The sequence below is a fragment of the Scyliorhinus torazame genome, chromosome 7 (assembly GCF_047496885.1).
Source record: "Scyliorhinus torazame isolate Kashiwa2021f chromosome 7, sScyTor2.1, whole genome shotgun sequence".
Lineage (NCBI taxonomy): Eukaryota > Metazoa > Chordata > Chondrichthyes > Carcharhiniformes > Scyliorhinidae > Scyliorhinus > Scyliorhinus torazame.
Genome location: NC_092713.1, coordinates 246,213,591 through 246,238,432, shown reverse-complemented (window position 1 = coordinate 246,238,432; position 24,842 = coordinate 246,213,591). Strand labels below are relative to the sequence as shown.

At 44.1% G+C, this 24,842-nt stretch overlaps 1 protein-coding gene across 2 annotated transcripts; it reads left to right on the top strand.

Moving 5' to 3' along the window:
* The first annotated feature begins 10,285 nt into the window (after positions 1-10,285).
* Positions 10,286-22,452, top strand: LOC140426926 (uncharacterized). 2 transcript variants are annotated; one of them, XM_072512217.1, is made up of 3 exons: positions 10,286-10,448; positions 11,288-11,342; positions 16,205-22,452. In XM_072512217.1, exon 3 carries the CDS (start codon positions 16,388-16,390, stop codon positions 22,142-22,144), a length of 5,757 nt encoding a protein of 1,918 aa, XP_072368318.1. In that variant the 5' UTR covers positions 10,286-10,448; positions 11,288-11,342; positions 16,205-16,387; the 3' UTR covers positions 22,145-22,452. The 2 variants fall into 2 exon arrangements, with proteins under 2 accessions (XP_072368318.1, XP_072368320.1); XM_072512219.1 differs by having other exon boundaries at positions 11,288-11,408.
* Positions 22,453-24,842: the final 2,390 nt, after the last annotated feature.

The window sequence follows — 24,842 nt, the reverse complement described above, 5'->3', positions numbered from 1 at the left end:
TCTTTTACCCTCAGGCTTTTGTCAGCAGACAGAGTGAAATAGCAAGCATTGATTTGTAACACTGCAGATGTTTATTTTCAAATACTTAAAGGAAAAGAGTTTTAGATGCCTTGTCAGCTTGATAGCTCCTTTTGACAGTTGCTTTTGGCAACTCCTTTTGACAGCTGTGTTGTCAGCACTTTTTGAGAGTTCTGTTGACAGATCATTTTCACAAGTCTTTTTGACAGTTCCTTTTTTACAGTTACAATGAACTTAACAGGTTCAATGTGTTTAAGTATTATTTGTGCACATTTATGTCTAATTTTTTTAAACATCTGTTAATTTAAATGTTTCAATTTTTACACATATTTGCATAGAACAAGCAAAAGCAAAAGAACAACTACAGATGTCTATGTACAACACGTACAGCCCAAAACAACAGTAATTACAATTACAAGACCGGATGAATCAGGGACAAAATCTCCAACAGGCTCCCTCCATGGCTAAAAGACCCTTCTGCACCCATATAGGATAAAGGCAACTCTTCAGACCTACTCACACCCGCAGCTTAAAAACAGAATGAGAGATGAAGAAAACAATACCCCGTGAATCCTAGTACTAAGGGGAAATTGGCTTACTCTTATAGTGCAAGTTTAATTCTTCTCCAGTCCCAAACCAGAATGGGCAGTCGCCCTACACGTTTGAGATGGCAAAAGACAGAGATACATTCAAAGAGTGGACCAGGCACAACCAGACTCATATTATCAACCCAGGGAAGAAGTAAAAAGAGGGGTGGGATTCTCCAGCCTCCGAACCATGGGCAAAATTCTCCCCCAACGGCGGGATGTCCGCCGACTGGCGCCAAAGACGGCGCCAATCAGACAGGCATCGCGCCGGCCCAAAGGTGCGGAATGCTCCGCATCTTTGGCGGCCTAGCCCCAACATTGAGGGGCTAGGCCGACGCCGGAGGGATTTCCGCCCCGCCAGCTGGCGGAAATGGCGTTTGTTGCCCCGCCAGCTGGCGCGGAAATGCGGCGCATGCGCGGGAGTGTCAGCGGCCGCTGTCAGTTTCCCGCGCATGCGCAGTGGGGAGAGTCTCTTCCGCCTCCGCCATGGTGGAGGCCGTAGCGGAGGCGGAAGGGAAAGAGTGCCCCCACGGCACAGGCCCGCCCGCGGATCGGTGGGCCCCGATCGCGGGCCAGGCCACCATGGGGGCACCCCCCCAGGGTCAGATCGCCCCGCGCCCCCCCCCAGGACCCCGGAGCCTGCCCACGCCGCCTGGTCCCGCCGGTAAATACCAGGTTTGATTTACGTCGGCGGGACAGGCAATTCCTGGGCGGGACTTCGGCCCATCCGGGCCGGAGAATCCAGCGGGGGGTCCCGCCAACCGGCGCAGCCCGATTCCCGCCCCCGCCCAATCTCCGGTACCGGAGACTTCGGCGGGGGCGAGGGTGGGATTCACGGCGGCCAACGGCCATTCTCCGACCCGGCGGGGGGTCGGAGAATGACGCCCCATGTGTTTCTCGGTGGCAGGAGGCAGCGTGCCATCGCTGGCAGCAAGATTCCATGGTCTCACTGTTGTCAATGGGAATTTCCTTTGGAGCCAGCCCACGCCAACAAGAAACCCATGGCAGGGGGTACGCTGCCGGCAGGACCAGGGAATCCCTCCGGAATGAACGGCTAGAGAATTCCAGCCAAGGACAAGGACAACCATGACCCAAAAGCTAGGCCTGTCTATCCCTGTGCAAGACACAGCACCTAAAAAAAAAACCTCCTGAGCGGTATCTTCCCACCAGACACGCCACCTACCCAAACAGAGGATATAAAAACTGACTTTTCTTGTAAACGTTCTGACAGCAGAACAACAATCAAAAGGGGCGACCCAATTTAGGGGAAATGCCTGACTCTCTCTCTTCCACCAACCCCCCCCCCCCGCCCCCCCCCCCCCCCCCCTCCCACCAAAGGGGAGCTTGATAAACTCTTGTCCTCAATAGGTTAAAACCCAGTCTGCCTGGGCCCGAGAAGAATAAGTGCAACCAAAAAGAAAATGATCAGATCTGACTACAGGAGACCTTCCTCGAACATAATGAGGGCAGATCGAACTTTACCACCCACGCTTTCCACCCTTCCCCACACCGGCTCTGGTCATCCTCCTCCCATGGATAAAGAAACTGTGCACAAAACCCGCAATCAATATTCAGCTTAGCATTGTAAAAGCTTATTAATTTAGGATAATTAATGATGCAGGACATCAGCCCCGAAGAACCTACCTCCCTGCAAGCAGATAAAATGACAACACTAACATCATGATTATCAGGAAGTAAAGTCCAGGATCAGAACTAAGGAGCAAGATAGTCATCAAGATAGGCGCATGAAGAAAATAGACATCAAGGATGAAGCAGGATCTGAATGGAGACATTCTTCAGGATCTTCCAAGGATTTTGACAATTGGACCATGAACTTCGTCACTCCCAGCCTGCCGACTCGACCGGGCCTAGTTGGTCCACACTTAGGCTCCCGCAGCGTGGACAGCCCGGCCAGCTCAGGCAACTCCGACCCCTCTCGACCAACACCAGGAACAGGACCACACAGAACCAGAGGTTTGAATGTCACCCCACAACCCTGGGCTTGTTTCTAATTTTAAAAATCCAAAATGCATCTTACCGCTCCCAAAGATACTTGATCTCTTCCATAGGGAATCTTACTCCTTTCAAAAGAAACCAGACCTCCCCCAAAGGTGTCCCTGGGACCATATTCTGAAGGGCACCATACCTCCTCAAAAGGTGTCTTTACCTCACCAAAGAAATCTGGCAGCTTGAGATATTCTCCTACTGAGTCTAAAATTCACAAGGCATGTTAAAGACTGTGGTGAATGTATTGCTGTAACAATTCACCATGCGCATATCTGTATTAGGCTGTTCCCCATGTGGGCTCCACCTATGGACCATTGTAAGGTATTACCTATGATGTAGCATGTTGGGGCCTATGTGGGCCCATGGCTCCACCCCTTGAGGGGAGGTATAAAGAGCAGTCGCCCTGTAGCCGGCTCCCAATAACAGATCAGTCGCAGGCAGGCACTGTTCTAGTTGATTAAAGCCACAGTTTACTTCAACTCCTGGTTTCGTGTGAATTGATGGTCGCATCAATTTAATCAACTACAACACCACTATGGAATCGGCCCTCAAACCTGACCGATTGGAACTCGATCCGCAGGCCGCGGAGGCGAAGGAGATTTTTTTGCACTGGCTCCGCTGTTTCAAGGCCTACCTTGCCGCCTCCTCCGCGCCTTCCGTCACCAACGAACAGAAGCTGAGTCTCCTCAATGCACAGGTGAGCCATCGAATCTCTGTTCAACGCGAGGAAGCCTCCACCTACGTAGACGCCCTCGCGATGCTAGAGCGCCTCTACGTAAGGCCCGTGAACGAGGTATACGTGTGGCATCTCCTCACCGCTTGCCGCCAGCGTCCCGGGGAATCACTGGAAGAGTACCTACGCGACCTCAAAGTCCTTGCACGAAGCTGCAATTACCAGGCCGTTACGGCCACTCACATATGGACCTCGCCATCCGGGACACCTACGTGGCTGGAGTCAGGTCCAACTACGTGAGACAGCACCTACTCGAAAAAGGTGCCCTAGACCTGGACGAGACGGTAAAATTAGCCTCCTCTCTGGAAGTTGCGTTCCAAAGCCTTAATGCGTTTCCGTCCGATCACGCGACCCCCTCGTGGATACTCGACTAAAGAATACCCCAGGCTTGTGCTGCGCAGCTGGCCGCTCACCATGGGGGTCTACACTGTTATTTCTGCGGCCAGCCTCAACACCCCCGGCAACGCTGCCAGGCCCGGAACGCGAACTACAGCGACTGCAGGAGAAAAGGACATTTTGCTAAAGTTTGCCTGGCCAGGTCCAAAAACTCTAAATCGCAGGCCCGCAGATACCGCAGTGTGGCAGTGTGTCTGCCAGCTTCCCCCCCCCCCCCCCCCCCCGGACGCGTCATCGGCCTCGTGTTGTCCGTGGGGGCAGCCATCTTCCAGCCCGCACAGCGTGTGCGATTCACGGGGGCCGCCATTTTGGCCATCCGCGCCCACACGGCCCGCCACGTGCGATTCATGGGGGCCGCCATCTTGGATACCATCTTCCTCATCGCCCGACACGTGCGACAGACGGGGGCCGCCATCTTGGCCGCCATCTGCATCGCCGACTGACACATGCGACAAACGGGGACAGCCATCTTGGAACTGCCCCAGCACCTCCGACCACGCCGGCTACCCGCAACTCAGCGCGGTCACCCTTGACCAGTCGCGACCCAAACACCTCCGGAGCTCTATCATAAACGTCCAGGTAAACGGGCATGAAACACCCTGCCTCTTCGACTCCGGGAGCACAGAGACCTTCATTCACCAGACATGGTAAGATGCTGCTCGCTCCCAATCTTCCCGGCGCATCAAACCATCTCCCTCGCCTCCGGGTCGCACTCGGTGCAGGTCCGGGGGTGCACTACCGCAACCCTCACAATACAGGACGCCGAGTACGGCAACTTTAAATTATATGTGCTCCCCGACCTCTGCGCTCCTCTTCTATTGGGGCTGGATTTCCAATGTAACCTCAGGAGCCTAACCCTGAAGTTTGGCGGGCCCCTACCCCCACTCACCGTATGTAGCCTCGCGACCCTAAAGGGTGACTCTCCCCCGCTCTTTGCAAATCTCACCGCCGACTGCAAACCAGTTGCCACCAGAAGCAGGCGGTACAGCATCCAGGATAAGACTTTTATCAGGTCCGAGGTCCAGCGACTCTTGCGGGAGGGAATCATCAAGGCCAGCAATAGCCCCTGGAGAGCCCAGGTGGTGGTCGTCAGGACCGGGGAAAAGAACCGGATGGTTGTAGATTCCAGCCAAACCATAAACTGGTGCATGCACCTCGATGCGTACCCCCTTCCCCGGATCGCAGACATGGTTAATCAGATCGCGCACTACCGGGTGTTCTCCACGGTGGATCTGAAGTATGTGTACCACCAGCTCCCAAACCGCCCGGGGGACCGCCACTACACGGCTTTTGAGGCAGATGCCCACCTCTTCCACTTCCTCCGGGTTCCCTTTGGCGTCACGAACAGTGTCCCGGTCTTCCAAAGAACGATGGACCGAATGGTGGACCAGTACGGGCTGCGGGCCACATTTCCGTACTTGGACAATGTCACCATCTGCGGCCATGATCAGCAGGATACGATGCCAACCTCCAGAGATTTCTCCAAACCGCCCAAACCCTTAATCACACTTACAACAAGGAGAAATGCGTTTTCCGCACAACCAGACTAGCCATCCTCGGCTACGTCATGGAAAACGGGGTTCTAGGACCCGACCCCGACCGTATGCGCCCCCTCCTGCAACTCCCCCTTCTCCACTGCCTCAAGGCCCTGAAAAGGTGCCTCGGGTTCTTTTCAAATTACGCCCAGTGGGTCCCCAACTTTGCGGACAAAGCCCGCCCACTAATCAAGGCCACTATCTTCCCACTAGCGGCTGAGGCCCGCCAGGCATTCAGCTGCATCAAGTCAGATATCGGCAAAGCCGCGATGCGTGCGGTGGATGAGTCCGTCCCCTTCCACGTGGAAAGCGACGCATCAGAGGTCGCCCTCGCCGCTACCCATAATCAGGCAGGCAGGACGGTAGCGTTTTTTTCACGAACCCTCACCACCTCCGAAATTCGACACTCCTCAGTCGAAAAGGAAGCCCAAGCCATCGTGGAAGCCGCGCGGCACTGGAGGCACTACCTCACTGGTAGGAGGTTTACCCTCGTCACCGACCAACGATCGGTAGCCTTCATGTTCGATAATACGCAGCGGGGCAAGTCAAGAATGATAAGATCTTGAGGTGGAGGATCGAACTCTCCACCTATAATTATGATATAGTATTTCGTCTTGGGTAGTTCAACAAACCCCCAGATTTCCCGTCCCACGGCACATGCGCCAGCGCGCAAGATGACCGACTACGTGCTATCCATGATGACCTCTGCCACCCGGGGGTCACTAGGCTTCTCCACTACATCAAGGCCCGCAACCTGCCCTACTCCACTGAGGAGGTCAGAGCCATGACCAGGGACTTCCAAATCTGTGCGGAGTGTAAGCCGCACCTCTATCGACCGGATAAGGCCCACTTGGTAAAGGCATCCCGGCCCTTTGAGCGCCTCAGTATCGATTTCAAAGGGCCCTCCTCTCCAACAACCGCAACACATATTTCCTTAACATCATCGACGAGTTCTCCCGCTTCCCCTTTGCAATCCCTTGCCCCGACATGACCGCGGCCACCGTCATTAAAGCCCTACATAGTGTCTTCACCCTGTTTGGTTTCCCCACGTACGTTCACAGTGACCGGGGCTCGTCGTTCATGAGCGACGAACTGTGTCAGTACCTGCTCAGTATGGGCATCGCCTCGAGCAGGACTACCAGTTATAACCCCAGGGGAAACAGGCAGGTGGAGAGGGAGAACGCGACGGCCTAGGAATCTCCCAGTTCCCCACGGGCAGGAGGTCCTCCCCAACGCACTCCACTCTATTAGGTCCCTACTTTGCACGGCCACAAACGAGACCCCTCATGACCGCCTATTTGTTTTCCCCAGGAGATCCACCTCCGGGGCCTCGCTTCCGTCCTGGCTGAAGACACCGGGGCCCGTCCTGCTCCGCAAACACGTCAGGAGCCATTAGTCCGACCCCCTGGTCGAGAGGGTCCAGCTCCTACACTCCAACCCCCAGTACACATACATCGAACACCCCGACGGCCGACAGGATACGGTCTCCCTCCGGGACCTGGCACCCGCAGGTTCCACTACCACCACCACCTCATCTTACCCCGCCCAACCTACGCTGACCAGCGCCCCCGCCCCTACATGGCACCCACATCCCCTCCCGCCCGCCATTCCCCCTTCACCGACACACAGGAATGAAGCTCCAGAAGACACGTTCCCGGAGTCCACGTCTGTGCCCGCACCGGCGACTTCACTACCGATGCCTGCACGGCCGAGTTCGACACCCGGGCCAGCTGCGATAGCAGAGCTTCGGTGATCACAGCGCACAATCCGTGTGCCAGACAGGCTGAACATAAGAACCCTTCACCCCCGCCGGACTTCCTTTTTTTTAACAGTGGGTGAATGTGGTGAATGTATTGCTGTAACAATTCACCATGTGCATATCTGTATTACGCTGTTGCTTATGTGGGCTCCATCTATGGCTCATTGTAAGGTATTACCTATGATGTAGCATGTTGGCCCCTGGCTCCACCCCTTGCGGGGAGGTATAAAGAGCAGTCGCCCTGTAGGCGCCTCCCACTAACAGATCAGTCGCAGGCAGGCACTGTTCTAGTTGATTAAAGCCACAGTTTACTTCTATTCCTGGTTTTGTGTGAATTGATGGTCGCATCACAGATATCCTACCAGTAAAAATCAGATCAGACTGAGGCAGCTGTACTTTAACATTTGTAGCTGCCTCCATGAACCATAGATGTGCACATTACAACCGGGCCCCATTTCCTCCCATGAAAATGATAGGTGTCGTGTTCAGAGGCAGGACCTCCAGATTCAGGTTTCTGCTGCTACTTTCAAAAAATGGCAAGGCTCTCCAAAACATTCAGGCTCATGAGTGCATGGAATGTTCTTACAAAAAACAAAGAGAGAATGAACAGATCATCTATTTTACTGAGGTTTGCTGCTGAATAATTCCTGAATATAGCATGTCAGATACTGTAGCACTACCTCTATACTACAGAAAAGTCAGTCTAGAGATTATGTACTCAAATGCGGCACGGTAGCACAGTGGTTAGCACTGTTGCATCACAGCTCCAGGGTCCCAAGTTCGATTCCTGGCTTGGGTCACTGTCTGTGTGGAGTCTGCACATTCTCCCTGTGTCTGCGTGGGTTTCCTCCGGGTGCTCCGTTTCCTCCCACAAGTCCCAAAAGATGCGGTGTTATGTCATTTGGACATTCTGAATTTTCCATCCGTGTACCCGATCAGGCGCCGGAATGTGGCGACTAGGGGCTTTTCACAGTAACTTCATTGCAGCGTTAATGTAAGCCTACTTGTGACAATAAAGATTTTATAAATATCTGTAGTGGGACTCACAAGAAGCAAGAGTGTTACAACTAAGCCAAGGCTAGACTATAACTCTATCAGTAGCAACATCACATCATCAAAAAGCTCGAAATGATGTCATGAATATTTTCCAGTGGCTCTAACCTCGGCTTTGAGCCACAGACCAAGATAGATCTGCTGTGGCATTGCATCACTTAGAAAGATCTCAACAGTTCTGATGTTGCAAAGCTCATAACAAGATGGGAGTCAGATAAGAATCTGACCCAGACTGTTCTCTCAGGTACATGTTGGTATGTCTACTTTACACTGAGGACAATAATTAAGGGGTGATAGCAACCACAAGGACAGATTGTAAGAACAATGATACGAAAGTGATGGATATACCATTTAACTATCAGTTAAAGTGTGCCTCTGTATTCAGTTGTACATAATATAATAACACTTGAGTTGGAAACTGAACAAATTTATAATAATCATATATAAAGTATAGCACATTTTGTTGAATCTCATTTGCAGAACAGCTTAGAAGGATGATACTGAAGTGGACAAGTGTACGATTTTATCTTATTTAATTAAGAATCAATAGAAAGAATCAGTGTAATTGCATCAAAAACTAAATAATTATGTGCTTAAGAGAAATTGTGAAATAATTATCAGCCAGAAAAGAGCAAAATTATCCCGTTTGTCGGTATGTGTGGAGGGTTAGTTAGCTCAACTGGCTAGAGTGTGATGCAGACTGAAACCGATGGCTTGGGTTTAATCACCATACTGGCTGTGGTATTTCATGGAGGCCCTGCCTCTGTGCCTTGCCCTGAGCTTGCAAAGTGGCACCCCTCATGAGTTACCAAAATTATCTCCTTAATGGAGAGAGATGCCTATGATTCTTTGGGACTATAGCTTGATGATGATGAATTGTATGTCTTCTACACATTGTTATCCATTAGCACAAAAAAAAAATCAATTTTTCCTTTTGCTCCTTCCTATCTGATGTTGCTCACCACAGCTGGGATAAGGCCCCAGAAATGCTGGCAGTCCTCAAGTACCACACTCAAGGGCCAGTCCTTGGCCAGAATTCCCCGGCCTTTGTGATTCACTTTTCCCGCCAGCAGCGCATCCCCACCCACCATTTTCCCGACGGAGTGGAGTGGCTTCAATGGGAAATCTCATTGACATGAAGTGGGAGTATAGAATCCCACGGCCAATGAATGGCACACCGTCGAGAAACACATGGCTGGGGAAGCGAGGAATCCAGCCTCTTGTGTGTGTGATCTTAAGACAGTAAGTCTAGGGAGTGTCACAGGTGAACTCAACCCTGTCCTCATCTAATGTGCACTCTGGGGCAATTTGTAACAGAGGCCAGTGAATTGTCACCAAGAACGACATCCCTGTCCCGAGCTTCCTAATTCAAAGATAAATTGTTGTGTCTCAATACGATATCTGATCAAGCATGATAAGCTTTTGAGAGAAATAAGCAAGTTTCAGTATAGCAGATCATTTATGAGTCTGATTTCTGAAATAAACTGATGATCTTTCATAGTGTTTCGAACTATTGTGAATAATTGACTGCTTGCATGTGCATTAATACTGTTGCAGATTGTTAATATGGAAAAACAACACTTAGGTTCTTTAAATAAACTCCTTAAGCGTACAAAACAATAGCCAGCACCTATTCTTGAAATGTGATTTTAACATTTCTTAACTACTTGAAGCAGCATTTGCTCATGGTTGTTATTCTAGCTGAGGGTAAATTTAGCTATTCACATGATGAATCCAGCAGAAGGTTTCATATTCTGTTGTCTGTGTGTGGATTTGACACTTGCTGCTAACTATAACTCTTTCCCTCGCCACAGAAAAGGACAGATTCATTCAGAGAAAAATCAAAAGTAAAATTGTCAGTTTAACACAGATTATTGGTACTTGGGAAATATTAACATCTATTCTGAATTGGTAGCTTTTTATTTCAATATGAATTTGGAATTTGTTGGACCAATAGTGCAGAAGCTTTGGCTACATATTTCAATGGTGTCAACCATTTCAGAATGCAGCATAGTAACAGATTAGCAAATCTAACACGAGGAACAGTATTTTGATTATAGATATTTTCGAGCTCTATGCTACAGGAGTAAAGTACTGGACGCATGCACATTTGTGTTGGCTGTAAGTCAAGGGTTGGCATGCTTCCTCTACTAAAATTATAACATGGAGCCTTTGACCTGCAGGGCTTGTGACAGCCTCAGTCTCGAAATGGATGGCTGCTGACACCATCGACTCCTCCGACCAGACTGCAAGGTTTCAAGCTGAAAACTGAAAATGCTTCTTGGATTCATCAGCTAAGGATGTGCATGCTCAGCTTTTCAATTTAATTGTGAAGATAACTGCCAATGCCTGCATATCAGGTAAAATGTCTTTTTCACATGATTCCACACTTCATAAGTAATTTAATATTGCATTAATGGTGGATTAACTGAACCTAGTATCTGTACAAATGTTTATCCTTGCTGATTACCAGCATAGATTATGGTGTCAATAATACTGATATAAGCATGAATACAACTCTAGAAATTAAGATAATTTATCAAAATTATATTTATATATTATATGAAATTATCTCTGACATAGATGTTGTTCAAGTTATCTAGATTTGAATACTATGCTGAGCTTCTCAATGGGAAGAAAGATTATAAATATTACGTCATGTTGTTTCCTCCACTACTGAATCACTTGTATGTTTTTGTGCATCAGCCAACGATAAACACAAAGGTTTAAACATTTGAAAATAACATTAATTTGATCTGGAATTAGTCGCCTTTATTTGACATCTAATAATTTTCATATTAATATATTGAACCAGACAGTAAAGGCAAAAAATAGAAACATAGTATTCAATTAATGAAAACGTTGAAAATATATCTGTAGGTATGCTTGCATTTTAGTTTATATCAGTTTTAAAGTTGGTGATTTATGAAAGGAACAATTCTAGGTGTGTTAGTTGCAACTTTCAGATATGTACCAGGCTGGGCAAGGCACTGCGATGCCAGTGTGGAAATGCTCTTTACTCACTGGTTCGTTCTGACTGAATTTTGTGGGCATGAATGTTTGGAAATTTCTATTTGTAGCACTGCTGGCTTACTGGTGGAGGAATGCGAAAGTAGAACACTGAGATTGGTTCAAATCAGAAAGAAGTATCTGCAAATAAGTGGGAATATTGGATGTAAACTTTCTGTGTGATTTGTAGGTAACCGTGCTATGGATGAATGCAGCTAACGAAGGTACCCTGATGGACACTGTGGGTAAGCAGAACTGAACTGCTAAAGTTCTTGTGGTGGAATGGGAAAAGCTCCAAGAAAATTCCTGATGTAGGTTGTCCGACAGTCTTTTGAAGATTTGCTCACTATTTTGTGTCACCAAAAAACTTCAAGATCGTTCCCTTATATTCTAATCATCTATATGAATTGAGAACAATAGTGAACATAGCACTGACCCTGGGGTACACCACTTTTAACCTTCCTCAATTCAAACTTACTTACCTGAACTCTTCTTTTGATGGCTCACTATTTCAGGCTTAAATGGATTGTACTGGAATTTATGCCCATCATTTTAACTGAACACCAGCTACATTGCTTGACGCTGCTTTGTTATCTCTCAACTTGCCAAGTCCAATCTAAAATAAGCAAATTGCAGTGTGGATACTGGAATCTAAAACAAGAACAGAAGATGCTGGAAAAACTCAACAGTTCTGTCAGCAGAAGACAAAGAGCTGATGGATTTGAAACTTTAACTCTGTTTCTCTCTTTAAAAAAAATAAATTTAGAGTACCCAATTCCTTTATTCCAATTAAGGGGCAATTTAGCGTGGCCAATCCACCTAACCTGCACATCTTTAGGTTGTGAGGGCGAAACTCCTGCAAACACAGGGAGAATGTACAAATTCCACGCAAACAGTGACCCAGAGCCAGGATCGAACTTCTGTTTCTCTCCTGATGGATGCTGCCAGACCTGCTGAGTTTTTCCAACATCCTCTGTTCTTGCCCAAGTCCAAAACTCTCCTGGTCAACCCCCCCACCTTGTAGCCTTCCTAAACCTGAGTTCATACAAAACTCTGCTGTCTATATTTAATGTCCCATTCATCGACGATCCCTGAGCTTGTTAACCTATATTGGCTACTGGTCTGGAAAAATCTCAACTTTAAAATTCTGATCCTTGTTTTCAGATCCACCCGTTCTCTCGACCCTCTCCTTCTCAGTAACCTCCAGCCCTACAGACCTATATTCTCTGTACTCCTGAGATTTTGATTTGTCGCACAACCCAGTTTTTTTTTCATTCCACCATTGGCCGTTGTATCTTCAGCAGTGACAGATATTGTTTGATAATCGCTCCTTTAAACCACATTGGGACATTTCATTATATTACTAGTACTATATAAATTAAAATTGTTTTTACATATAATTTCCTGTAACCAGTGTGTTTAATATAGAACAAAGAACAAAGAACAATACAGCACAGGAACAGCCCTTTGGCCCTCCAAGCCTGTACCGGGCATACCAACCTTGGCCAAAACCCTCAGCACTTCCTTGTGCCGTATCCCTCGATACCCATCCTATCCATGTATTTGTCAAGATGTCTTTTGAACGCCGTTAATGTATCTGCTTACACAACCTCTCCTGGCAACGCATTACAGTTACTTACAACTCTCTGTGTAAAAAACCTGCCTCGCACATCTCCTCTAAACTTTGCCCCACAGACCTTAAACCTCTGCCCGCTGGTGACTGACCCCTTCACCCTGGGAAAGAGTTCCTGCCCATCCACTCTATCCATGCTCCTCATAATCCTGTAGACCTCTATCAAGGTCACCCCTCAACCTCTGTCGTTCTAATGATACAGTCCAAGTCTATTCAGCCTCTCCACATAGCTAACACCCTCTGTACCAAGCAACATCCTGGTAAACCTCCTTTGCTCCATTTCATAAGCCTCCACATCCTTCTCATAGTGTGGCGACCACAATTGTGCACAATATTCCAAGTGCAGCCTTATCAAGGTTCTATACAACTGTAGCATGACTTTCCAGTTTTTATACTCAATGCGCCATCCAATGAAGGCAAGCATTCCATATGCTTTCTCGACTGTCTTGTCCACTTGTGTTGCCACTTTCAAAGATCTTTGGATCTGCACGCCCAAATCTCTCTGACTTTCTATATTCCTAAGAGTTTTGTCATTTACGGTATATTTCCCCTCAATCTTAGACCTACCAAAATGTATTACCTCACATTTGTCCAGATTAACTTCCATTTGTTATTTCTCTGCCTAAGTCTCCAACCTAGCTATGCCCTGCTATATCCTCTGACAATCCTCAACACTATCTGCCACTCTGCAAACTTACTAATCAGACCAGCTACATTTTAGTCCAAATCGTTTATGTATAACACAAACAACAGAGGCCCCAGCACAGGTCCCTGTGGAACACCATTACTCACAACCTTCCATTCAGAAAAACACTCTTCTACTGCTACCCTTTGCCTTCTGTGACTGAGCCAGTTCTGTATCCATGTTACCACCTCACCTCTCATCCCATGTGACTTCACCTTTTGTTCCAGTCTGCCATGAGGTACCTTGTTTACTGATGCCCATGTAAACAACATCCACCGCCCTCCCCTCATCAATCATCTTTGTCACCTCATCAAAAACTCAATAAAGTTTCAAACCCATGCTGTCTATCGCGAATGAGTCCATTTGTTTCCAAATGGGTATAAATCCTGTTCCTGAAAATTCTCTCCAATAATTTACCTATTGCAGACGTGAGGCTCACCGGCCTATAGTTTCCAGGATTATCCCTGCTACCTTTCTTAAACAGCAGTACCACATTAGCTATTATCCAATCCTCTGAGATCTCACCTGTAGCCAATGAGGATACAAAGATGTCAGTCAAGGCCTCAGCAATTTCCTTCCTTGCTTCTCTCAGTATTCTGGGGTAAATCTCATCCGGCCCAGAAGACATATCTACCTTAATATCTTTTAAAAGACCCAATACCTCCTCCTTTTTGATGTCAACATAACCCCGACTGTTCACAAACCCTACCCAAGAATCACCTTCCACAAAGTCCCTTTCTTTGGTGAACACTGGTGCAAAGTACTCATTTAGTACCTCACCCATTTCCTCTGGCTCAACACATAGATTCCCCCCACTGTCTGTAAGTGGTCCAATCCTTTCCCTGGCCACCCTCTTGCTTTTTACATATGAATAAAAAGCTTTGGGATGCACCTTAATCCTACTTCCTAAGGACATTTCATGACCCCTCCTAGCCCGCCTAATTTCCCATTTAAGTACCTTCCTACTTTATTAATACTCCTCAAGGGCTTTGACTGTCGCCACCCATCTAGACCGTACAAAAGCCTCCTTTTTTTATTACGAGGTTCACAATATCCCTCGTTATCCAAGTTATCCTAAACTTCCCATACTTATCCTTCGTTCTCTCAGGAATGTGATTTTATGTAAGCTACCTGTGGCTTGTACTGAGAGCATGGCTTACCTGGGGGAGGGGGAGTACAAACACTGTCTGCTATAACAAATATGGAGGAGGAGGCAGGAAATGGACTCTAGTTTGCAGTTTGATGGCTCACCTAACTACATGAGGGGAGTTCAAGGAGTTTTGCTCTATATGATACTTTCTCCGGAAGGTTGTATGCTTAACACAAGTTGGCAGCCAAGCTCAATGCTGAGTATATTACTTGTCAGTCCTGGAAGCAGATGCAGAGTAAGATGGCACACTTTAAAGAAACTGCCAAAAATAGCTTACCCAATGAGCCTGCTTAGCAGTCAGCATGTATGTGTGTCAGCTGGGACTTAGCTGGTAGTACTTTTCCTCTGAATCTCTGAGTTCCAATCTCACTGCAGGACTTGAGGGCGAAAATAAAGTCTGACGTTGTAGTGCAGTACTGAGGTTGTGCTGCATTGTTGGAGATTCTGTCTTTCAGATGAGATTTTAAACTGAGGATCCCTCTACCTACTCTGGTGGATGTGAAAGATCACATGACACTATTTTGAAGAAGAGCAGGGGAGTTATCCATAGAGTCATGACCAATATTTATTACACAATTAACATCATACATGCAGATTATTCCATCATAATCACATTCCTGCTTGTGGCATTTGCAGTGTGCAAATTGGCTGCTGCATTACCCACATTGCAACAGTGAGTATACTTCAAATGACTGCACTGGTTGTGGATATCTGGTGGATGTGAAAAGCATTATATGCCTTTTATGTCATAGAATTCTGCTGGGTCATCCACTTAACCTTAACATTACAGTGCTTCATTTCTGGCCATACATACCCACAATGTACCCATTTGAGATCAAACTTCTAATTGAAAGTCATAGCATGCTCACATATTCAACGATGGTAACATTATGGTGGGAGCAGCCAGGGAGTTTGTGATGCATTATGAGTGCCTTGACAAGCTTCCTTTCATTTTGCATTATTTAAAACATCAAATATGCTTTCAAAGCACTCCAAACAATTGTAATACTGTGTTTTTATCTGGATAAAAGATCTATCTTAAAGTAGGTTTTAATATAGGTGTTGAGTACCACATTTGAATGATCTTTGATGCAAACTACAGTGATTTGCCATCCTGTCGCATTGGAGTTATATGATACATGTCATGGAATAGAAATTCCATACCCAGCACTTATACATCCTGTGTCCCTTATAATTGCATACACGGTGCATACATTTGCACATGTCTTACATTCAACAGAACAAGGGCAAGAATGTCAAATGTCAAACAATCAGAAAAATTTACATTACAGGAGAAAAAGGTGCGGACATAATTTTGGAAACACATGGAATAAATTCATGCCTGGCATCATATTTGAATTACCCGGGAGCTTGGGGAGTTCCCTATTGCTGTCTCCATAGAAATGCCTCAGCCAATCAGAGTGAACTTGCCGACCAATCCGCATTCTTTTCTCCTGTTGTATAAATTATTGTGATCTTGTGCTTGTCTTGATGAGTTCAAGATGAAATGTTTTGGTCTCATGTCTTACTTTCATTAATACTCAAGTTCTGTACCACCCAGCATCTGTTAATTCATTGTACTTACATCAGTTTTGCTTAATTTCATGCTTGCTATAATTAATTATGTTTTTTTTTCCAGAATTCTGAATGACTTGAGAGTTAGTGAGAAAAATTACTGAAGTACTCGGCCTAGTAATTGGATCGCAGTTAAAGAATCACCTTTTTCTACTGGCAACAGTTTTCACTAAAATAAGTTTAGAGAAGTATTAATTTGAAACTTGTATGGAAACATTATATAAAATATCCATATAGGACTAAGAAAATGAATTCTTTGGATGAAGGACTTCCATTTGTAAGAAAGAACTCAGAAAATATGTGCATCCTAAGAGATGAGCCTGAAGTTGGCTCCAATTTTATTTCTGAAACATGGTCCAATAACCTCTCGAATAACTCAAATACAGACTTAAGTTTAATTTCAGAAAATACAGCTGGAAGAATAGAGTGTGTTAATCAGGTTTTGACAGAGGGGAGCAGCCAGCCTAAAGTAAATACAATTCCCATTGGACTTCCTGCTGATTCTGAATCTATAAATAATGACCAGCTACCTGAGCATGGTGACTTCATATCAACAGTAAAAATGTCATCAGAATCACCTTTGTTTTCCAAGACTGATGATACTCCTTGTGATTCTTCTGGTTCCTATCATACAGCTGCATGCTCTGAGAGCTTAGAAATTCTCAGTGACTGTAGTGGACCATTTGAGGATGTTGAAGAACTTCCTGCAGATTCTGATGAAAATCAAGGTGTTCCTGAAAATGGCAGGTCTACGGTTTTAGTTGATGCACAAAAAGAACAAAGCAGTGACCGATTAAATAGTTCTAAAAATGAGAACAGTATAAATGTTTGTTCAACGGGACTTCAATCTTATTGTTGTAAAGGTCAGGAACAAATAATTGTGAATAAGCATAAAACAGAGTTGGGTGGACTAAATGCTGAGGGGGAAGCCTGTGAGTTAGATGGAGAGCTGAACGTCAGTAGATTCGATAACAAGAGTGAGTCCGATGTTAACTCTAATTGTAAAAGGAATAAGAGAGCAATCGCAAAAATTGTCGATGAAAAGAAATCCTTCGAGTATGAAACTACCTCTGGCCCTCAGGAAGAAATAAATGTTTGCTGTGGTGTTGTGGTTCCTGATGATACTTTGTTAACTTCTAATAGAAATTCATATACCCAAGAGATAGCTGACAAATCCACTGAATATGATCTATCAGTTAAGGACACAGATATCAAGAACTGTAAAGGAAATGGAGACCAACAGGTTCAATTGTCAATCATAGCCCAGAATAGCATAACTGGAGAGAGGAATAGCCCAGTGCAGCTCACCAAAGTTCAGAAGACTGGAGTAAATAGACATGAATTCCCAAACTGTTATCTGCAGCCTGGTTTAACCAAAACTGAAGAATTGTTTCAAGTTGCTAAGTTTGAAAATAGTTTCAAAAATGATCCATGTGTTAATGGTAAAAGAGCTGATTATACGAGTGAAACATCCAGTGCAGCAAGTGAGTTAGATGAGACTGATTATGAGGTTCAAAAGTTAACTGCTTTGGCTTTTCGAAGTTTGTCCTGTCCGAATGATGATTACCTTGACATTTATAATTCTAGAGCATTCATTGATTTTTCATCACCTTTGTCAGAGGAAAGCCACAAAACAAACAGATTGTCAACTTGCATTACAGGGTTAGACTACACTGGTGTTTTTGACAGTAATGAGGAGTGCTCAGATTCCAGCAACACAGCTGGTGCTTTACCGGCTGAAGCTGAAGAAGGCACCTTTGTGTTATTTGACGATTCACTTGACGGAGAACAATGTGAGTGTGTTGACGTGATTGTGGAAACTCAAGACAAAAGCAAAGATTTTAGAACAAACAGAACAGTCCGAAAACGACAAATTGAACTCAGAAAACCACAGAGGAGTGAATTAAAAGTCTTTACTTCAAGAGGCACCATTGATTCCGGCATCTGTGCGGATCCAAGATTTGAAACTGAGAATAAAGAGGAAACTTTAGAATGTTTACATAACTTTGATAATGTGGAAAATACAGATGTGAAAGACGAAGGCTGTATTGATGAGGGGCTACATAGAGCAACAACCACAGGTGGACTGTTGTCAAAGAATAAATTTGCATCTTACCTTATCGCAAATGTGATATCCAAGAAAATGCAGTTTGAGCAAGGCCTCAAAATGGAAAATGAATTAGATAAGAATACAAACTCTGTTATCTCCCCAGCTGCTATCTTTGTGAAAAAGAAGGATTTTGACCGTCCTACTATAGTTTCACAACAAATTCATCTTGAAAATTCTATTTCAAAATCTGAACCTTTCAATTTCATCCAAGACCATTTCGGAAAGAATAGTTGTGAATTAAATGATACAAGTATTGAGAAAAATAGAAAGATGGGACAAAAACACAGTTTCAGTTGTTCAAGTGGTGAAGGTGGTCTGAGTAGGGATGGGAAGAAGAACCCAAACATCCTCAATGGCTGCGGAACCAGTGTGTTTAGAAATTGGTGTGAAAGTAATATAGACAGCCAAAATGAAACTACCACAGAGAGAACATTTGAATTGAATCCTGAGAAACCATGCCCCATGATACAAGGCCTTAGCACTAATACATCAGAACAGGAAAAGAGTATGAATGCATCATGTATCTCAGAGGATGAAAATGCAGATTTCATGTCACATGCTGCTGAAGAAAACATGACAGTAAATAACAGAATGCAAAATGAACAGGCACCATATAAAGTCAAAACCAGTGGTGTTCAGTTAGGTAACACCCCATGCAAAATCAACACAAGCAACATTCTTGTGTTAAAATCACCAGAATTGCTACACAGCTCTCAATCAGCAAATGTGAAACAAACCAGCCCATTTTGTATTGCCAAAGAGTTATCTCCTACCTTGGATTCTAACCCTACTGGCCTTGACCTCATGCATCAGATTCTTCCTACTTCATTTAAATTTGAATCTGAACTGGAGCAAGAAAAAATTTCACAGTCTAATATAAAAAACAATATAATGGTAAAAAACAAAACAAAAGGCACTCCTTATCATGTCAGGGATGTGAGAAAACTGGTTCAAAGTACTTATGGTCCTTTGATGGTCTGTAGCGTCAAAGCTGAATCGGATGTGCCACAAGAAATTCACAATCTTTCTAGATCAGAGCAACCACTTTTAGCAACACAACACAAACTATCACCAATTTTCATTCAATGCCAATCAATAAGCAGCAAAACTGACAAAGGTGATAACAACCGTGCCACAGTTGACAAGAAATATTGGGCCTGTAGAGGAAGTTCAGATACTTCGAGGATATTTTCCTCTGACTACCAGCTACCTCTTCCATTTAATAAACAGAAAAACAAGGTAATTTCTGCGAAAAGAATAGGTTGTAAACGTTATCCTATAAACAAAGAAGAAAACAAAGTAAATACTCATTTGACTTGTCTAGCTAATATAGTGCCACCTGAAAGGAAAATCCAAGCCTTATCAATTTCAAATAATCAAGAGTCTAAGTCATCATTTATGAAAGCCCAAGTTGGAACAGCAATTCAGAAAAAACACTTAACCAATTTTGTGCTAAATAGTGAAATCACTGAATTGGTTCCTGGAAAAGGCAAACAAAATAATGAATTCCAGGTAGGACTGGAAGATATCAATACTCATTTATCAAGTTCCACCACATCTTCTGAAGACACTGAAATGTCATTGAGCAAAATGGAGCCTCATAGAGATATTAAACGTGAACTAGAAAATGAAAATGAATTTTCAACAAAGTCTAATTCAAACAACAAAGGTATTTCCATGGCATTTGATAAGGCCGAGCCAAGAGGAGGGATTCCAGATAAAACACAAAATAAAACTACGCTTTTAAGGAATTCACCTTTAAACAGAAATGTAGATTATTCACAAAGAAAACGTGAACCTAAACAGGGTGTTCAAACCAAGGTGGAAATTCAAAATAATCAGCAGAGGATTTTTAATTATGATGGCGAGCATGTTGAACTGTCAAATGAAAAAAACAATCCTCAAAATGATATTCAAGTTAGTTTGAAGAATCGAAATGGACTATTCCATAATTCAAGTACTAGCAACAAAGACTCGGGTGTGCCATCTCGGATAAATTACCCGAATAAGTATTTTACAATGGGATTAGAAAATCAAAATGAATGTTTAAGCATATCAACTGCAAATGACGAAGAAGCTTTAACACCTATAAAAAAAGATATACATAAGAAAGAAATTCAATTTAGATCGGAAAAACAGAATAAAATGTCAGAAAATTTAACATTAGACAATGAAGGGGCCACATTGTCACTTGAAAAGCATGAACTGGAAAGTAAACTTCAGGTCGGTTTGGAAGATCAGAACAAGTTGTTTGAAAATTCTACTCTTAATGTAGAAAGTGCCAATTTGTTGCTTGATGATCCAAAAGGTCAGATAGAACTTGACCAGGATAATCAGAATGCATTGGTTCTGAAAACTGAAGACAGTAATATATTACCAGACACAAATAAGCATAAAAATGAGTTGCAAATAAGGCTGCAAGATGAAAATAAATCTTTGTATGATTCTGGTTCAAATGGTAAATTATCACCAATAATTAATAATCTTAACGGACAGATCCACAATGTAATGGAAGGTCGAAACAATCTGCTGAATCATTGTTTGCAGAACAAGGATGAGAAAGAATTTAAAATCGATCAGAACATCCTAAATGACACATGCAAAGTTGAAACAATACCAAGAACAGAAAAAGTTGGGTTAACATTCATTAGTGAATTACAACCATTCAAGGATAACAACACAATTTCAACAGTTTCAGAGGAGGGAGGGCAAAATGCTACTAAAGGCTGTTCAGAATGCAGGAATAGCAAAGTTGTAGGTGAACACCTTTCACCTGCGCAGGTCCCACTCCCAAATGACATTAGTTTAATACCAGTCAAAACTACAGAAAGCAGTGCTGTTTCTCCGGGATCGTCAAATTGTCCAGAAACTATTAACATTTCATCAGAAGAATCACTCCAAGAAACTGAAACCCAAGGTGTTCATGACAAATCAGCATTTTCAGATGATATTCAAAATGCAATAGTTAATAAACTATCGGCTTCACAGGCTACTTTAAACTTTATAAATCTGAACGTGAAGTTGCAGGATTCTATTAATCCTGATGTTAAGTTATCTACCAAGACAATTGGTGACCAAGCCAAGCAACAGTCCTTAGAAGTGAAAACAGCGGCAGTGAGCAAAGCAAGCAGTCAACAAGAAGCATCAGTGTCAGACCAAGTAAATTATCTGACCATTCCTATTAAAGAACACAAGCCACAGGCATCTCCTCGAATACAAATGCCTGCCTGTCTTCACCCATCCGGCCATTATTCAATCACAACTAGCCCTCACCAACACAATGGGGAAAGCCTAGACCCTCACAAACAGGAGCAGCAAACGTTTCCTTTAACCGGGCAAACTCCAAATGTTGTGGAAAAGTGTTGCAAGGTCCCTCAATCTCCTCATGTTATAGCCAATCCCCAATTCCCATGCTTTCAGTACTCCCTAGTGGACAAGAAAATGCTTATTGATCCAGAGACTGGGAAACATTATTTTGTTGAAGCATCAATACAATTCCCACGTAAAATGCTGCTAGATCCAGAAACAGGTTGCTATGTTGAAATAATAATACCTCAACAAACATATTGTGCAGCACCATTCTCCCCATATATTCTATATCCAAATGCCTTGAAGCCCACATACATACCCAGAATGCAATATTCCAACTTGTTTTCACCACCTCTCATCAAATACTCTGACCCATCTCGTGGGACCCCAGAAGTACAAATACAATCAAATCTAAATGACACAACAGATAAGCAAGACCATAAGAGTAATACACAAAAGAAACAGTTAGCTGAATCTAATTACATGGAAAGTCCATATTATATTCCAACAGGTGTGTCTGTAAATCCTACTCCAGCACAGGCCTCTCTGGAAGTAATGTCCACTCACACTCAAACCCTTGCGTAGAAGTTAAAAACAACTCAACAGTCATTTTATCATCCCAGCCAATTTGAGGAAGGAACAACAACTGCCTGGCTTTACAATGGAACAGAAGTGAGAGAATTCTGCACCAACGTCCACAAAACAATCACTTGAAAGGACATGAGCCTGAATTGCTCCCTGTTTTCTCTACAGATGTTCACTGACTTCTGGAGCATTTTCTGTATTTTTTTTAATTTACAAGATGCTTAACTACGATTTTTGAAATCTTTCTTAATATTTCCCTCTACAGTAATCATTCTTGTAAATTAAATAAAGAAATTATCTTACACCAACAGTTATTTCGGATGGAATCTATATTTTTAATACTAGTGGCTGGTTAGTGGGCTAAACAGTGGGCTAAACAGCTGGTTTGTAATGCAGAACAATGCAGCGCGGAACAGTAGCTTAATTAAAGCCTACTTGTGACAATAAGCGATTATTATTATTATTATTTTGAAGGAATTGTTAGTTTTTTTTATTCTTAAAAACGTTAGAATTTATTTTTAAATAATGTGGAATTGTGGCAGAAAATAATAAATATCTCCTGTTTGCAGAACCACTAGGCCGAATTTGGACCTTGCCCATTTGGCAGGAATGGCCGGCATGTATTGGTCTCTATATGCTCTGTTCCCAGCGCACTTGTTCATGCTGCCATTTTAATTGTGCTGTTTCTGTTATGGGGATGGCATCCATAAAAAGCAGGCATGGGTCACATCAATATCTAAACATCGCAGTCCAATGATGTGATTTGCATATTGCTTCAACTTTAACTACCTGTCAAGGAAGTGATGTTCAGTGCTGATGTCAGCAGTAAAACCCGCTAGGCGGTAGGATTAGCTCCAGAAAAGGTCGAAACCACTTTTTTAAGTGTTCCTAGTGGCTTGGGAGGAACAGCAGTGACATAATTTGGCACCAAAAGAACAGAAAAAAACCCTAGTTCTGGCTTCTCCTGGATAACTCACCTGATGCTGGGGACTGCTCCGCCAGGTTAATATCTGTGATCTCTGGCTACTTGAAATCTATCTCCCACACAGAAGCCAGCTTGTCACTCCAATGGGATCTTTTTGCCTCTCCTGACAGCCTCACTCTTGTTTGGATACAGCTCGGCAGGCACCAGGCAATCTCCCATATTTCATTTAAGTAGCCAGTCTTCATGTGTGAGACTGGGCTATGAGCATCAGCATGTTTTACCCATTTTTTATTCCTTTATAGTTGTGGCCATTGCTGGCTAGGCCAGTATTTATTGTCCATCCCTAATTGCCCTTCAGACGGTAGTGGTGAGCTGCCTTTCATTTATTCGTTAATAGAACGTGGGCTTCACTGGCAAGGTCAGCATTTATTGTTCATTCCTAATTGTTCTTGAACTGAGTGTCTGCTAAGCCATTTAAGAGTCAACCACATTGCTGTGGGTCTGGAGTCATATGTAGGCCAGACCAGGTAGGAACAGCAGGTTCCCTTCCCTTAAGGACATTAGTGAACCAGTTAGATTTTTATTACAATCAACAATGTTTTTGTGGTCAACATGACACTTACAATTCCAGTTTTTTAGTGAATTTAAATTTTACCATTTGCCATGGTGGCATTTGTACCAAGGTCCGCTAAGGTACCCTGGGTCCTTGCTGTTCTTATCTGGCCTGGCCTTCATGTGACTCCAGGTCCACAGCAATGTGGTCCCTGGATTACCAGTCCTGTGAGAATACCACTACACCATTGGCCTAGCCAGTAATGCCCACATCCCGTGAAGGAATAAAAAGGTGAAACATGCCTCTCCTGCAACCGCTTTAGTCCCCTTGGTGTAGTAACATGACGCTGCTGTTAGGCAGGGAGTTGCAGGATTTTTAGCCAGCGATAGTGAAGGAATAAAGATATATCTCTAAATTAGGATGGTGAGTGACTCGGATGGGAATTGCCAGATGGTGGTGTTCCCATTGTGTTTCCCTTGACCTTCTAGATGGTAGCGATTGTCGGTTTGGAAGGTGCTTTCTCAGGAAACTTGCTGAGTTCCTGCAGTGCACCTGCACACTGCTGCCATTGTTCATTGGTGGTGGAGGGAGTGAATCCTAATAGATGGGTTGTTAATCAAGTGGGATGCTTTGCCTTGAATGGTGTCAAGCACCTTGAGTGTTGTTTGAGCTATACACATTCAGGCAAGTGGAAAGTATTCCATACTTGTATATAGTGGATAGGCTTTGGGGAGTCAGGAGGTGTGTTATTTGCCACAGGTTTCCACGCCTCTGACCTGCTCTTGTATCTACAGTATTTATATGGCCAGACCAGTTCAATTTCTGATTAATGGCAACCCCCAGGATGTTGGTCAGGAATTTCAGCGATGGTAATGCCATTGAATGTCAAAAGGAAATGGTTAAATTCTCTGTTGTTGGAGATGATCATTGACTGGCACTTGCATGACGCAAATGTCACTTGCCACTTGACAGTCCACACCTGGATATTGTCCAGGTCTTGTGGCATTTGGACATGGACTGCTTCATTATCTGAGGAGGCTCAAATAGGGCTAAACATTGTGCAATCATCTGCGAACATCCCCACTTTTGATCTTATGCTGGAAGGAAGGTCATTGATGAAGCAGCTAAAGATGGTTAAATCTAGAGGAGTGTTACAGGCAAACTTGATCCTGCTGTCACTCGACGTCAGGCTTGTTCCATAATTGATCAGTGTCTGTCAC

Coding starts and splice junctions, on each gene's coding strand:
- LOC140426926 (XM_072512217.1), top strand. CDS start 16,388: ATGAATTCTTTGGATGAAGGACTTCCATTTGTAAGAAAGAACTCAGAA.